This window comes from Tachysurus vachellii, chromosome 24, assembly GCF_030014155.1.
Source record: "Tachysurus vachellii isolate PV-2020 chromosome 24, HZAU_Pvac_v1, whole genome shotgun sequence".
Classification (NCBI taxonomy): domain Eukaryota; kingdom Metazoa; phylum Chordata; class Actinopteri; order Siluriformes; family Bagridae; genus Tachysurus; species Tachysurus vachellii.
This window is the reverse complement of record NC_083483.1, coordinates 11,231,017-11,244,443: the sequence shown is the minus strand read 5'-3', so window position 1 is coordinate 11,244,443 and position 13,427 is coordinate 11,231,017. Positions and strand designations below refer to the sequence as shown.

At 41.8% G+C, this 13,427-nt stretch overlaps 1 protein-coding gene across 2 annotated transcripts in view; it reads left to right on the top strand.

The window, feature by feature from the left end:
* dachc (dachshund c) overlaps window positions 1–13,427 on the top strand; it is a 61,489-nt gene that overhangs the window by 38,431 nt on the left and 9,631 nt on the right. Inside the window, exons 4-6 of one of the 2 annotated variants that reach the window (XM_060860721.1) lie at window positions 5,745–5,917; window positions 6,224–6,425; window positions 7,326–7,460. In XM_060860721.1, coding sequence (XP_060716704.1) covers window positions 5,745–5,917; window positions 6,224–6,425; window positions 7,326–7,460 — 510 coding nt within the window. The remainder of the gene's footprint in view (window positions 1–5,744; window positions 5,918–6,223; window positions 6,426–7,325; window positions 7,461–13,427) is intronic. The other variant, XM_060860723.1, reaches the window with a different exon arrangement.

Here is a 13,427-nt window from a genome sequence, read left to right as displayed (position 1 = left end):
CTTGGAAGACTTGAAAAGAATACCGCGGTGTCATTTCCATATTTGGTCAAGGCTCCGCCCCATGTTAGTACTTTGGAATCTTGCCGCATCCCGTTTTTGGTTTGCTCTCACCTGGTCACACCTGTTTATGTGTTTAGTCTCCGCTTATTAAGAAAACTCTAAACGCTTAATAAAATCGAATGAAACAATTACATTTTTCGGCATTAGGCAGACGCCCTTATCCAGTGCGACGTGCAAAAGTGCTTTGAAGTCTCTATCAATGAATACATCAGCAAACGAATCGATAAATACATCAACACAAATGTAACTTTGGCGCATCGATTATTTTCCCGCCAATTTTAATTCGTCTGCTATTTTTGCACAGATATACATAGAACAACAGAGAAAGAGGTAATCTAAAATCATTTAATGTTGTGGTATTTATAAACCCACCGTGATCCAAACCGGCATCGGCATTACTGTGTCCTAAGACCTTATTGAGGCCAAAATGAGATTTTACTCAAATGAAGTAGAGTTATTTTTATCCACACTCAGTATTTACAAGGAAATCAGAGCTGATTTGATTGTATATCACATCAGTACATCTAACCACATCTAACCTATTTATTTATTTATTTATTTAGCATGCTATTCCTGGGATGCACTATGAGTAAGGTTTGAGTGGTGTAGTTTAGAGATAAATATTTATTCTCTGAGCTACGATTTATTTAAATGTACCCTCATAGGTAGCACGATGATACGTCTGTAAGTTTCATAGCTAAGTTTAACCCTGAACGCTACACAGGTTAATTTGTTCATTTTTTGAGACGTCAGATCATTTTACTTACGTTTCACACAACAACCGAAACTCCAAAATAACACAAACTATCCGAGTTACACAACCCCCTTTGTTATTTTCTTCAATTCTATCTAATCCCCTCAGCCATCGCTTCATGTACCGTGATTATTTCCATAAGGCTAACTCGACATTAAACACACCAAGGCATCATTAATTGCAGCTTAGGGGGAAAAACACACAACACAGGGCTCCTGGTTTTCCATAAATCCCTGCGCTTTACTGTGGGGGACGTGGAAATGGCTCTGGTGTGTGTCCGACCACTACAAAGCCCCCTTTACTAAACTCTCAGACTAAACACCTTCCCAACAGGCAGTTACGGGCAGACACACCTTCGTCTGGGAAGCCCATGTGTGGTTTCTAAGGCTCATCAGGCTGGGACAGGTTTTTAGATTCTTTTTAAGAGGTATTAGCACCGAACCTCAAGGATTTGCTTTGCTGCTTGTGTTGAATGTACATGTGGAGAGTCAGGATGATGACGGCGTGTCTGAAGGGTAGCTAATGTACGCTTGTCGTGTTTGTATTGTTGAACGCTTTAAGTTTTGTGGCGCGATGTGTTTGCCGTCTGTCTGTCTGTTTTCCTCTCCCTCATGCAGGATGGAAGTCATTAAGTTGCGATCACATCTTATCACCCGCTTACACATGCCTTAATCACCAGGTTGTCTTCTCTCTAAAGGCTGAAAGCCTTAGGATTTTTATGTGGAAGTTTTTTTTTAGTTGTTTTTTTTTTTTTTTTGGCTTTACTGGCAGGAGGAAAATGACATGTGGTGGTATTTTTATGAGAAGTCACTGGTGGCCGTGTACAATCTGCTGCACCAGCGACACCTTCGCGATATCCTCCAGCGGAATGAACAATAGCATGCGAATGCACACAGAGATGTTTGCTTGGAGGCTTAGCTTCTGTTGTGAAATTTGAACAGATCAGATCAAAGCATGCAGCAAAAATTTATTGTTTCAAATGGGTTTAAAAATCCTGAGAAAATTCCCGTTCTAGAAATTGACCACGATTCATAAATATGCATTAATTAATATGCGCTAATTAAAAATACTAAATCGAATCGGTAGCTAGCTGAGTTAAGTTGTCATGAGTAAATATGCAAGTGTGGGAAATCGATGTGTTCTTTTATCAAAATACATATCAGGAATACAGACAGGGTACATTGGTCAGAGCTGCTTTGGCGGTACAATATTGTTCAGGTGGTTTTTAATGTTATGGAGCTGTTTGTAGCATTAAAGCATGTAGGAGCTTACAGAGCAAATCATCGGACAAAATGTTAATAAATATAGACGTGATTAAGTTCTCAACAGCTCTCTGTGTAAAATTCCTGCTAAAAGATGATTTGCCATGTTTTTCAATCCAGTTATTAATTAGCAGTTTGATGCAGAACACCAAATGTCAGCTCGGTTGGACTTTTGGATCCCGTGAAAGAGCTATTAAGAGTTAACTCAGTCGTCTATCAATGACCGCACCCCCAACCTTCGCAGACATCATCAGAACTTACTGAACATGTCTTTCAAAATTAGCACTTTAATTAAAAAAGTGTTGTGTGGGTGATTTTCTTACTATATTTCATCCCAAAAGAGTTTCGAGACTGATGTTATTCTTAGTCTGTGACCCAGTGAACCAGTATCAGGATGTATTCAGACTTCAAAGATGTTCTGTCAGTTGCTCTGGTTAAGCACATCTGCTAATTGCCTTAAATATAACTGCACATGTACATGGAGACAGACATATCCCAATCCAACACATGAAAAGAACCGAAACTAGAACAGGTGAATAGAAAAGGGGAAGAAACCACTGACAAGACAGTAGGGGGGGGAACCAAAACAAAAGCACATGGCTCTTGTCATCATGTGATTCATGTCTCATCTTGACAGTAACCCAAACAAAATTAGCTGCATTTTTTTTAAACTTTCTAACTATATATATATTATATATTTGGCTAAAAGTTCCAGATTTCCCTTAAATAATTTACATATTAAGGCTGATTAGTGACATCACAAAGTGAGCTCGTTTCTATCCCTGTTCCCAGATCAGTTTTTGACATGCAGTGCATTCTTTTAAAAGATCAAATCTAGTGATAATTTTTTATGAATGTAGCAATTATGGATTCATCCATACAAGATTCAGGGGCAGAAGTTTGGGGTTAAAAGCTCCTTCACGCTCCGTAAGCGCAAATGCAAAATCTATCCACAGACCTCACAAATCAACTTGGCAGCAAGCAAATTTTATTCATTGTGCTTTATTTCCTCCTGTTTGATTTCCCTCCAGGTGTTTTTGTTGCCTCATTGTTTTGCGCGCACTGTTATTGCGACAGTTTGTACCCAAATCAGCTCCAAGATCCCTTTTGTGTTTGGATTTAGCCAATCGTGCTCAGCCTGGCTCCAGTCCCGCTCTGTCATTAGACTTCCTTTGTTTTCTCTCCTCGCCGTTCCGTTTGTTTTGCTTCTCCCTTTCTTTTTCTCCCTCATATTCGACGCTAAATATTTATACAAATCGCAACTTCCTGTCAAAATCATTTACGCTCCCATAATAGCTCCAGCACTGGGTTGCACAATGGGAGCCGTCGCGGTCAAGGCGGGGGTGTCTCTGATTTCTAAACTCTCGGGGCTCTTTTGTTTTAGGTAAATAGAGATTGAAAGCTCCTCAGCTAGCAATATTGGGTGCCGTGTGTTGCAGAAAACAGAGCCTTCAGACATTAGAAGGCTGCGTTGTCATTCACTTTGCAGCTGTAGCTGGGTCTTAGGCCCCTGGAGATGTCAGGGAACTGTCTGTGTGTGTGTGCGTGTGTGTGCGTGTGTGTGCGTGTGTGTGTGTGTGTGCGTGTGTGTGCGTGTGTGTGTGTGTGTGTGTGTGTGTGTGCATTGTGTGTGTGTGTGTGTGTGTGTGTGTGTGTGTGTGTGCATTGTGTGTGTGTGCGTGTGTGTGTGTGTGTGTGTGTGTGTGTGTGTGTGTGTGTGTGTGCATTTGGCCTTGTTCCAGGGGTGACTTTTTAGAAGTCATGAGGGTTTTAGTCTTCCCCAGCCACTTAGTGCTGAGTTTGGATGTGTTCATTCCTGTTTATGTTGCTTTACATCTTTAGATATTGAAGAAGAAAAGTCAGTAAAAGCAGGCCAGGGGGCGTGGCCTTCTTCCACATGAGCCAACCAATCTTAGACACTTTTACTTTTATGCTATTCAAGGATATGTTATGATTTCTCTAAATATTTTATGCAATAAGAACTGTGAAGTCATTTGACCAAGGAAGAAATCAGATCTAACGTAAACATGGAAATAAATAAATAAATAAATAAATAAATAAATATATACCTTTGGCACCTCGAGTAGAAAAACTCGGACACGCCCCTGAATCAGCCTCACAAGCCCAGCAAGTATTTAAAGAGCACATTTCTTTTGTCCATTGTGGATTAATTTAACCTTTAACGTGGAGGCAGCAGTTAGTTACGCGCCAAAAAAACAAAATGAAGGAACAGCTTGCAAGTGCTTTTGGCATGTGCCGGAGATCAGCCCATCCAAATAACAGCCCCCTGAAGACAAACATGCGGCCGCGCGCACACACTTTGTCCTCTTTGATCTTGCTTTCTCGTCTGCTTGAGCAGCATGACTGATCTGCGTGTCATCTGTCTCATGAAAATCAAGAGCCCCCCCTGTCTTTTTCTTCATTTGCTTTCCACTGTCTCTGAGTAAAAATGTCAGAAGGGGGGGAGTTTGGGAGAAAGCATGTCGCCTTTTGTTTTCTCCCACGCAAGTTTAGTCTCCGCCGATGAGGGGGCACCTCTGACCTTTTGCCGAGCTTTGGCTGGTATTTTGGTTCAAAAGCAGAAAAACAGATTGCCAGGTGGCCGTGAATATGGGTGCGTGTGTGTGTGTGTGTGTGTGTGTGTATTATTTATTCTCCCATCTCGCTGTAAGCATAGTCTTCAGAATCCGTTACAGAGATCATTTTAACTTCTGCTGGAAAAACTGCAGTTCAAAAAACAGGAGTCTTTTGAAGGAAATGAGCTAAAATGTGCTTCCTTTTTCATCCCACATTTTCAAATAGATGGCCAGCAGCCACTGCCAAGTGACCGAATCCAATCTCAAGCACTGACCTGCCCAATACAAAGACGATCAGATTCTTCCATTCTTCTAGACACCCAAACACAAACACACACACACACACACACCCATCACCACCACCACATACACACAAACACAGTAGAAGTGAACAAGGCACACTGAGTATTAGATTAGCGAACTAAACAAGCAAGCAGCCCTCGATCAGAGACGATCAACTTTTTTCCTGCTGTTGTCATGCGGCGTGTTGCGCTCCAAATAGCATCTGCTTTAATTTATCACCGGGTGGTTATGGATGAAGACATCTGCAGCGGTTCGAGAAGGAGCTAATTGGTGTGCAGCATGGAACAGAAAACACTCTCCGCCATGCTGAGACCTAACACCATATCCTTCAGCATAAATAGATTTCATAATTAAGTTGTGTTTACTGAAAATGTTTTTTCTTCTCTTTATGGAGGTGTAACCGCATGTTGGGATTAAAGGGCCATTATGGTTCTGTTTTTTTTTTTTTACAAATAGCTGTTTTTAAATTTGCATTGCTTGCATATAGGATATCATATCCATCATATCACTGCCAAACAACTCATAACTACTTTCACTGACCAGATTCCGATCCAGATTTCATTAGATTCATCATGCAGGTGCACAATGTATGTGAACAGATCATATACCTCCTTCTTTATCAGATCTAGAGATGATTAGAGCTCTTTTGAATCAAGTCATCTGTAGACTTTCTTAAGGATTAATGTTTTGTTACAGAATCATTTTTTTTTCTCCAAGGGGTGTGCAAACTTTTACACTCAACTTTTTGTACTTGCAGCACATTGAAGGTGTTGTTGATATTCTCATCAGGTTTGGAGCTGCCGTTCATGATGATGTCGCACCCTCTGATTCCTGTAAGCCTGCCCCCTGCCTCGGTCACCATGGCAATGAATCAGATGAACCACCTGAGCACCATCGCCAGCATGGCTGCCACCGTTCAGGCGCAGAACGACTCGAGCCGAGTGGCCACCTCCGTCATTAAGGTCAGAACATCATCTCAGGATCAGACGTTATTCCCTTGATTGCTTTGTACCTAAACATAGCGAACATTAAGTGTTAAATTAAGGAAATAAAAAAATGGAAGTGCAAATGATCACACCTAAAAAATGATGATGATGATGATGATGATAGGGATTAATGAGAAGAACAGAAGTTCCGAGCAGTAGCAGGGGATCAGAATAAACCAGGCAGATCCAGAAGGCGAGAAATGTGTCAGGATGATTAGAGCCCGATTGCCTGAGCTGTGAATAAAGCTTTTGAAAATGATGACACTGACGTGTGTGTTTCAGGAGCGTGTGCGAGACAGTCCATCCCCATCTCCCTCTCTGGAGGACGGCCGCAGGTCAGGGAGTCACGTATCCTCCAGGCAGAGCAGCAGCGTGTCCAGTTCTCCTGCTCACACCGAGAGCTCGTCTGATCGGCCGCGTACGTCTGTACACACTCTTCAAACAGCACTGCAGTCTTCCTCACTCCAAACTTTTCTAGCCAAGAGTAAGAAAGGCCATGCCAACAGATCAGGGACTACTAAAAAAACTTACATTCATGTAGAACCTTTTTTTTTTTTTTTTTTTTTTTTTTTTATCCATCATACCTAACAGCCAAATTACAAGTGTAAGATTTTATTATATGTCATAAATATACGTTTTTAACTCTCATTTCTGCTACACTACACACTAGTCCACTCACTCACACAGCACTCGGGATATGTGCTTTTATGATAATGTGGCGACTCCGGCACACGCTGCAGCCTCGCGTGTGCCAGGCTTTTAGCATTAGGTATAAGATGATACGGTATAATCTGCTGAAAGGAACACTTTCATTGAATCCGGATCTTACTTTAGGAGATAAAACTGCAGGAGCACATGTCAAGCTTTCTGCTTTTATCATCTCGACTAATACACTAATATAAAAGTTCTATCTTGGGTAACTGATCTGAGAGTATGACCTCAAAACTGTGCAGTACGTCTAACTGTGCTTTAAATCCTATTTTTTTTTATCAGATTTCAAGTGGACAACTTTAAAGCACTTATAAGACATCCTACCCAGGTGTCTGGTTTCCTTATTGGTTTAGCGGTTGTCCACAGTAAGATTTGATTTTCAGCTTTATTCGGGTTAAGATGACTAATTTATGGTCAAAGTTTGAGGGAAATTCAGAGCGATGTTCAAATATCATATTAGCTCAAGCTTGGGAAAGTGACGTTTTTGTATTTCATCATGAGAGTTGTTTAAGTCTTGAGTAGATAGTTGACGTGACACGCTACAGCCGGAGAGAACGATTTCTTTGATGGCTTTTTCATATAATGTACAGCAGTAGAGAACGATAATATGTTGGATTTACTGCCACCAGAACATCCTCACACTTCCTGTCTATTTTCACCATTTTACCTGCAGCTGTGCATCAGAATGGTCTTTCCTTGGGTCACGCTCTGTTAGGCCTGTCTCCCAACGCACCCCCAGGACCAAAAGAGGGGGATCTGGCAACCCAGGATGCTGGCCATGACTCTAGGAGGACACATGCAGAAAAGGGTGAGGCTAATATGTCAATTATTTATTATTTATGAAGTAATATTTCACTTGATAGATCAAAATAAATAAAAAAACACATATTCATGCCTAATCACATCCGGTGGTGACCAAATCAGATGAACTGTAGAATATGTTGAATATGTTGAATATGTTCATTGTTGAATTGTTGAATATGTCTGTATTTTAAGCATAAAACACAGTCATTACTTTTCATTTGAGGAAAACGAAGGGGTGAAAACTTTTGCATTCGATTATACATAATGTGCTAACGACTGTAAAGTTGATGGAGAGCCACAATTGTGCGCTTGAGCCTCGCTTACTTATCTATATTCTTCTCCTGATTATTCTGGTACAGTCTGCAGAGCACCACAGCAGCAGTATGAAGAGCAGACCTGTGAACGATCCCCTGATGTGCTTTAATGTAAATTAAAATTCAGTGTGTTTTCTCTGCGCTCATGCATGGGGTCTCAGAACGCGTGTTCCGAGAACAAAGAAAATCAATGTGCTCACTCACATTTCTATGAAAATAATCCATTAGGGTGGGAAAGAGAAGGCAGCGGGGCTAAATTAGTTAGCGATTTGCGAAGCGTGAATTAATGAACAAGCTTTTCCCCCCCTCCACCGCCACCTCCTCCCTCCTCCTTTTTTCCCCAGCTCTCCTGGAGGTGTAATTTTCTGTAATAACCTCCCAGAACCCTTGTTTGGTTTCTGCATTTGAAGGCTTTCATTAGCTTAATGAGGACTTTTGCAAGGGCGAGTAGTCAGCAGAAATTTCTCATCGCGCCACGATACCTCCGGATCATCTACACTGCTGTGTGTTAGCGGTAGCAGTGGGGCCGGACGGACTTGTAAGTTTATGAGTTAGAAGAGATTCCTAAGGTTTGCCTCGTGCAAGTTGAGAAATGAACGAGATCGAAAGCGCGATGCTCGAACAGCAATATCATTTAGTGGAAGCGTCGCTAAAAGAGGGGCGATAATAAAAGTCACGTCGGAGTAAGGTGTAAACGATGATGAGACGGGCCGCAGTGCATTAGATTAATGAGAACCAGCATTGCTCTCTCTCTCTTTCTCTCTCTCTCTCTCTCTCTCTCTCGCTCTCTGAGTGAGATGAACACTATGATAAACAGACGCTCGTCAGGCATGACCGGCTGACGAGCTGAAGCAGGTAATTGAGAAGCTGTTTCATTTGTAACCAATATCCATGATCTGCTCATCACACCTAGACCCAACCTGCTAAAAGAGCCGAGGTGTAACGAGCTGTAGCGAATAACGACAGCAAATATTAGCACATAATTTGTTTTGATCACAAATAATTTGCACGTCTGCACCGTAAATGCCTGCCCCGATGCAGCATCCGTATACAACTCGTACATTCACGCACTCTTAGGAAGAAATGGTTCTTCACGGGATCTATAGATAGTGAAGCATTTTTAGATTTCTAAAGGGGTAAAAAACCTGTCGTAACGTTTTAATAGGAAGAACGTATTTTTTTTTTTTAAAAGGCTTAGGACGCTAAAAGTGCATCTTTGTCCTGGTTTCAAATTGCGTTCGAAAACAACACCTGAAGTCATATGAAAAGTTTAATATTGGCACCTCAGTGAGGTTAGCAGTTAAATATTGAAATGATAGTTAATATATTCTGTTGTTTTGTTGTTGTTTGTAAAACAATAACCATTTTACAAGTTTGCTGTATCTATTTTGACCGTATCTTAGCATCTAGTTTTTAGCAAGACTTGTTATTACATTTCCTGTATTAATTTATGTGTACTAATACGAACACATGCACAATATACACAATACATACGTATGCACAATATACACAAAAAAGTTTCCCAAGTAGCACTTAATACAAAGTTTCAAAGCAAAGCAAAGCTGTCATTTCTGTCCAATCCCAATGGAATGATAGGGAGTTGATTTTGTGTGTTCACCACCACCTAGTGTACAGACGTCCTGAGTGAATCCTGAGAATCCCGTTTCTGCAGTAGGGATCAGTCTGTCAGGTCAAGAAGAATCTCCACACTGCAGTGGAGGAGTTGCCCACCGCCTACAGGTCCCACTGAAAACGAAGCTACAGTAGCAAAGCACCATCCCCTTTAAAATTAGGGTTGATTTATTAAAGAAAAGAGAAACCTTTTACCATTCAGCAGCTATAAAGCAGGCAGGGACTCTTTGTCATTGCTTTCAAATGAATCTTCAGTGGGCAGAATTGAAAGTGTCCAGATCAGAAATCAAGGCATCTCCCTCAAAGAGGACTAGCCTCAAAGACATTGTCCCTTATCCTCTTCGGTCCTCTTCGGTCTTTCGCTCTAATGCTGACTACGGTGGACTTTAGCATGAGAAAGTTCATTACCCTGAGGAATCTGAGCAGAGACAGAAAAAGAGCGATGAAACGACCTTGGTTTGAAGAGGACTGCTTATGATCAAACAGGCTTGCAGTTTGTGCTGCTAGGGGAAAAAAACGCTATGAAAAGATCCATCAGATTTCACAGAGGTGCGGCCGGTGCTAACTCAGCACTGATTGTCCCTGTGGGGGCACCGTAGTTCAGCGGCACGGCGTGAGGTTTTCTCCCGCTGAGTGCTCCAGCGGCCCACGCCGGCATTCCGCTAATCACATTCCTCCAGATGCCTGGCTTTTTTAGCCAGGAGAGCGGGAAGGGGGGAAGAGAGATGGATGAGGGAGAAAGAGATGGATTGTTTTTCATCTTTGAAACACCTTGGATGTGACAGCGGGCTTCACTCTCCTGCCAAGATGGAGAGATCGGATAAAGATGCTTTGGTCAGCTAAGTAGGGGGAGGGGGGCGTAAATCTAATCAGCCTTTATCACATAGCGGGCAGAAGGTGAGATTTTGAGCACCTGCTCGTTTAAATGGATCCTGTATAGCATTATATGTACTTAAAATGCGCTGCGGCCAAAAAGCTACAACGAGAATTTTGAACATGGTTTTTAAAGTGAAGGACGTCCAAGAATAGACGGCGATAAAGTGGGTGTGCGGTGGAATGAAGAACGCGTAAGTGACTGATACTCGAGCTGATAAAGTCAGATATGGATGGACAAATGGACAGAGAAACTGACACAGCCATAGAAATAGAGTCAGAGGTAAATCCACTCTAAAAGGAGGGCAAAAAAAAAACAGAGTGAACCAGAGAGAGAGAAAGTGAGACGCGCAGTTAAATCCGGTCCAGAGTTTCATTAACTGACTTCCATTAAATATTTCCTGTCACCCGCAGCCCACCCCTGTAAAAATAGCCTGTGCTCTTTATAATCACCATTCAAACAGTCCAACACAGAAGAGATAAGTGGAATATTTTTAAGCACGGAACGTCTCAATGCAATTAAAAGTGCTCACATACTGCGCCATGCCTAATATCCCGTATGTCAAAACTGCTGCTTCGACAAAACTGTGTTGAAAGTGACTTATTCAACAAAAACTTAAATCTGACATGAAGCTGTGTTTAAAGAGGAGGAGACGTACAGTACAGTAGCTGCATATGGGAGCAGTCCTGCAGCTGCAGCAGTGTTGCAGATAATCCTGTCAGAAAGCTGAATTAATGAAACACTTCTCAGTTCTCACATTTCTAGAAATGTAGAAAATGTATGATCACCGTCCATTTTATTAGGAACACCCACAAGCCCGCGCTTCTAAGAACGTACAACTCGGTGTAGCCTGGGATCGCTGTACTGGGTTGATAGGAGGTTGGTCTTGTTGTAGTCCATCTACGTCAAGGCTTAACACGTTAAGACATGAGAGACTTTTCTACTTAACTCACGTCGGCTTACCAAATAATCAAATCCAATTTAAACCTCACTTCATTTTTCAAAATTTTTTCCCTGCATCACTAGGGACAAAGACTAGAATCATTTGAGTGTGAAAATCCCAGTAGATCATGGTTTTGACCTGTATATGATTGATTTCATGCATTGCGCTGCTGCCACCTGATTGGTTGATCAGGTATGAATTGCAGGTGCACGAATGAGCAAGTGTTCCTAATAAAGTGACCGGTCTGTGTATATTATAGTGTATAAAGATTTATTAATAGGTAGCTTTCTATCTAATTACATGTAGGAAACGCTTAAGGGTAGTGATGGGTAGATAAGAAGCAAATCATTTTCTTTGCATCATACTTAATTCCAACGAAATGCACATTTTCCTTCCTGTATTTCTTCAATCCTTTAAAATCTCTCTTCAGATTTTAGCCTCTCCTGGTGGTGTTAGCTTTTAAAATATTTCCATTTCTGTAGAAATTTCTTTTCGTTTGCCATTTTGCTCATTTCGCTTTCTGACAACTTTACCTTTTATGGAGTTTCATGGGGGGGGCACGGTGGCTTAGTGGTTAGCACATTCGCCTCACACCTCCAGGGTTGGGGGTTCGATTCCCGCCTCCACCTTGTGTGTGTGGAGTTTGCATGTTCTCCCCGTGCCTCGGGGGTTTCCTCCGGGTACTCCGGTCTCCTCCCCCGGTCCAAAGACATGCATGGTAGGTTGATTGGCATCTCTGGAAAATTGTCCGTAGTGTGTGATTGTGTGAGTGAATGAGAGAGTGTGTGTGTGCCCTGCGATGGGTTGGCACTCCGTCCAGGGTGTATCCTGCCTTGATGCCCGATGACGCCTGAGATAGGCACAGGCTCCCCGTGACCCGAGATAGTTCGGATAAGCGGTAGAAGATGAATGAATGAATGAATGAATGAGTTTCATGGGAGTCACTAATTTTGAACGAGCTGTATCGCGAAAGCTCATTGCGCTTTACAGGTTTACAGATTCACGAACGTACAGATGTGAGCGTGAGGCTTAATTATTTTTGGTCTGCAGAAACATTGAAAAAACAACTTTGCTCAAAACAACTTTGCTAGCTCGATGTCAACGCTACAAATCCTTGAATGTAACACAAGTTAGCATCACCATATGGTTGTACAGTACTCATGCATTAGTCAGATTTGTGCCTTCCCTTTTTATGATTAGCATAACAGTGAAGCACAACTTGTCGCTAGGCCTGTTCTGTCCTAAACATACGGTAAACCAGCATTATTTATGCACACGGTTTGGGTGAGTGGCCATGCCATATGGGCAGACAGGGTTATGGAAATAAAGCAGCTGTGTTTTTTTTTTTTTTTTTGAACAGAAAGTCACCTCCCCCCCTAACAACACTTTTTATTAGCCTGCACAAAGTCAGTTATTACAGCTACACGCATACAGGACCTTTGTTGAAGAGAGCCTGTGTGCTGTGAAACATTTTGAAAAGTATGATGTTGGATTTTTTTTTTTTTTTTACAGCAGCGTTGATAAATGTGCTGTGCAATATCTGGGCTGTAAAAGAAGCACTCAACAGCTTTGAAAGCATGCAGCTACGCAACAGCAGGCATGTTATGGAGATCACTGTCAGTCCATGACTTATTATCATGGTGCTTTGATAGATCCATTACACCATGTTTGCTATAAAGACATTCTTGTGAGCTTTGTGATTATGTAATTGATTTAATAACGTTTAAACATTATCAAGATTTTGCAAAACAGAAATCAGTCGGTGAACACACCGTGCACATGCACAGGTATGAGTCCATATTAAATATTGGCATGCTGTATAATTAGTTACATTTGCTAAACATCAGAGAGAAGTACAATACTACGACAAATTCCTTCTCGCTACAGACCCGTAATAACCGTTGCCCCTGGTTAACCTGCTTCATACCATAAGGCCTCATACATTAGCAGGCCCTTTGAAGTGACTGAAGTCAAGATCAAGGCTTCGGCCTGATCAAAAACAACTCATGCGCGTTCTGCGGTGTGCACGTTTGCCTCGTCTGCTGCTTTAAGTGCAGGTCTCAGATCAGCGCTGCGGTAATTATCAAGCATCCAAAACTTTACAACTGATGCAGGTTGTCGCAGCTGCAGAAGCTTTTTCAAGTCACTGAAAACTGATTGCTTTCAGAAAATAATTAGACAATAAAAATCTGAAGATACAATAAGTTG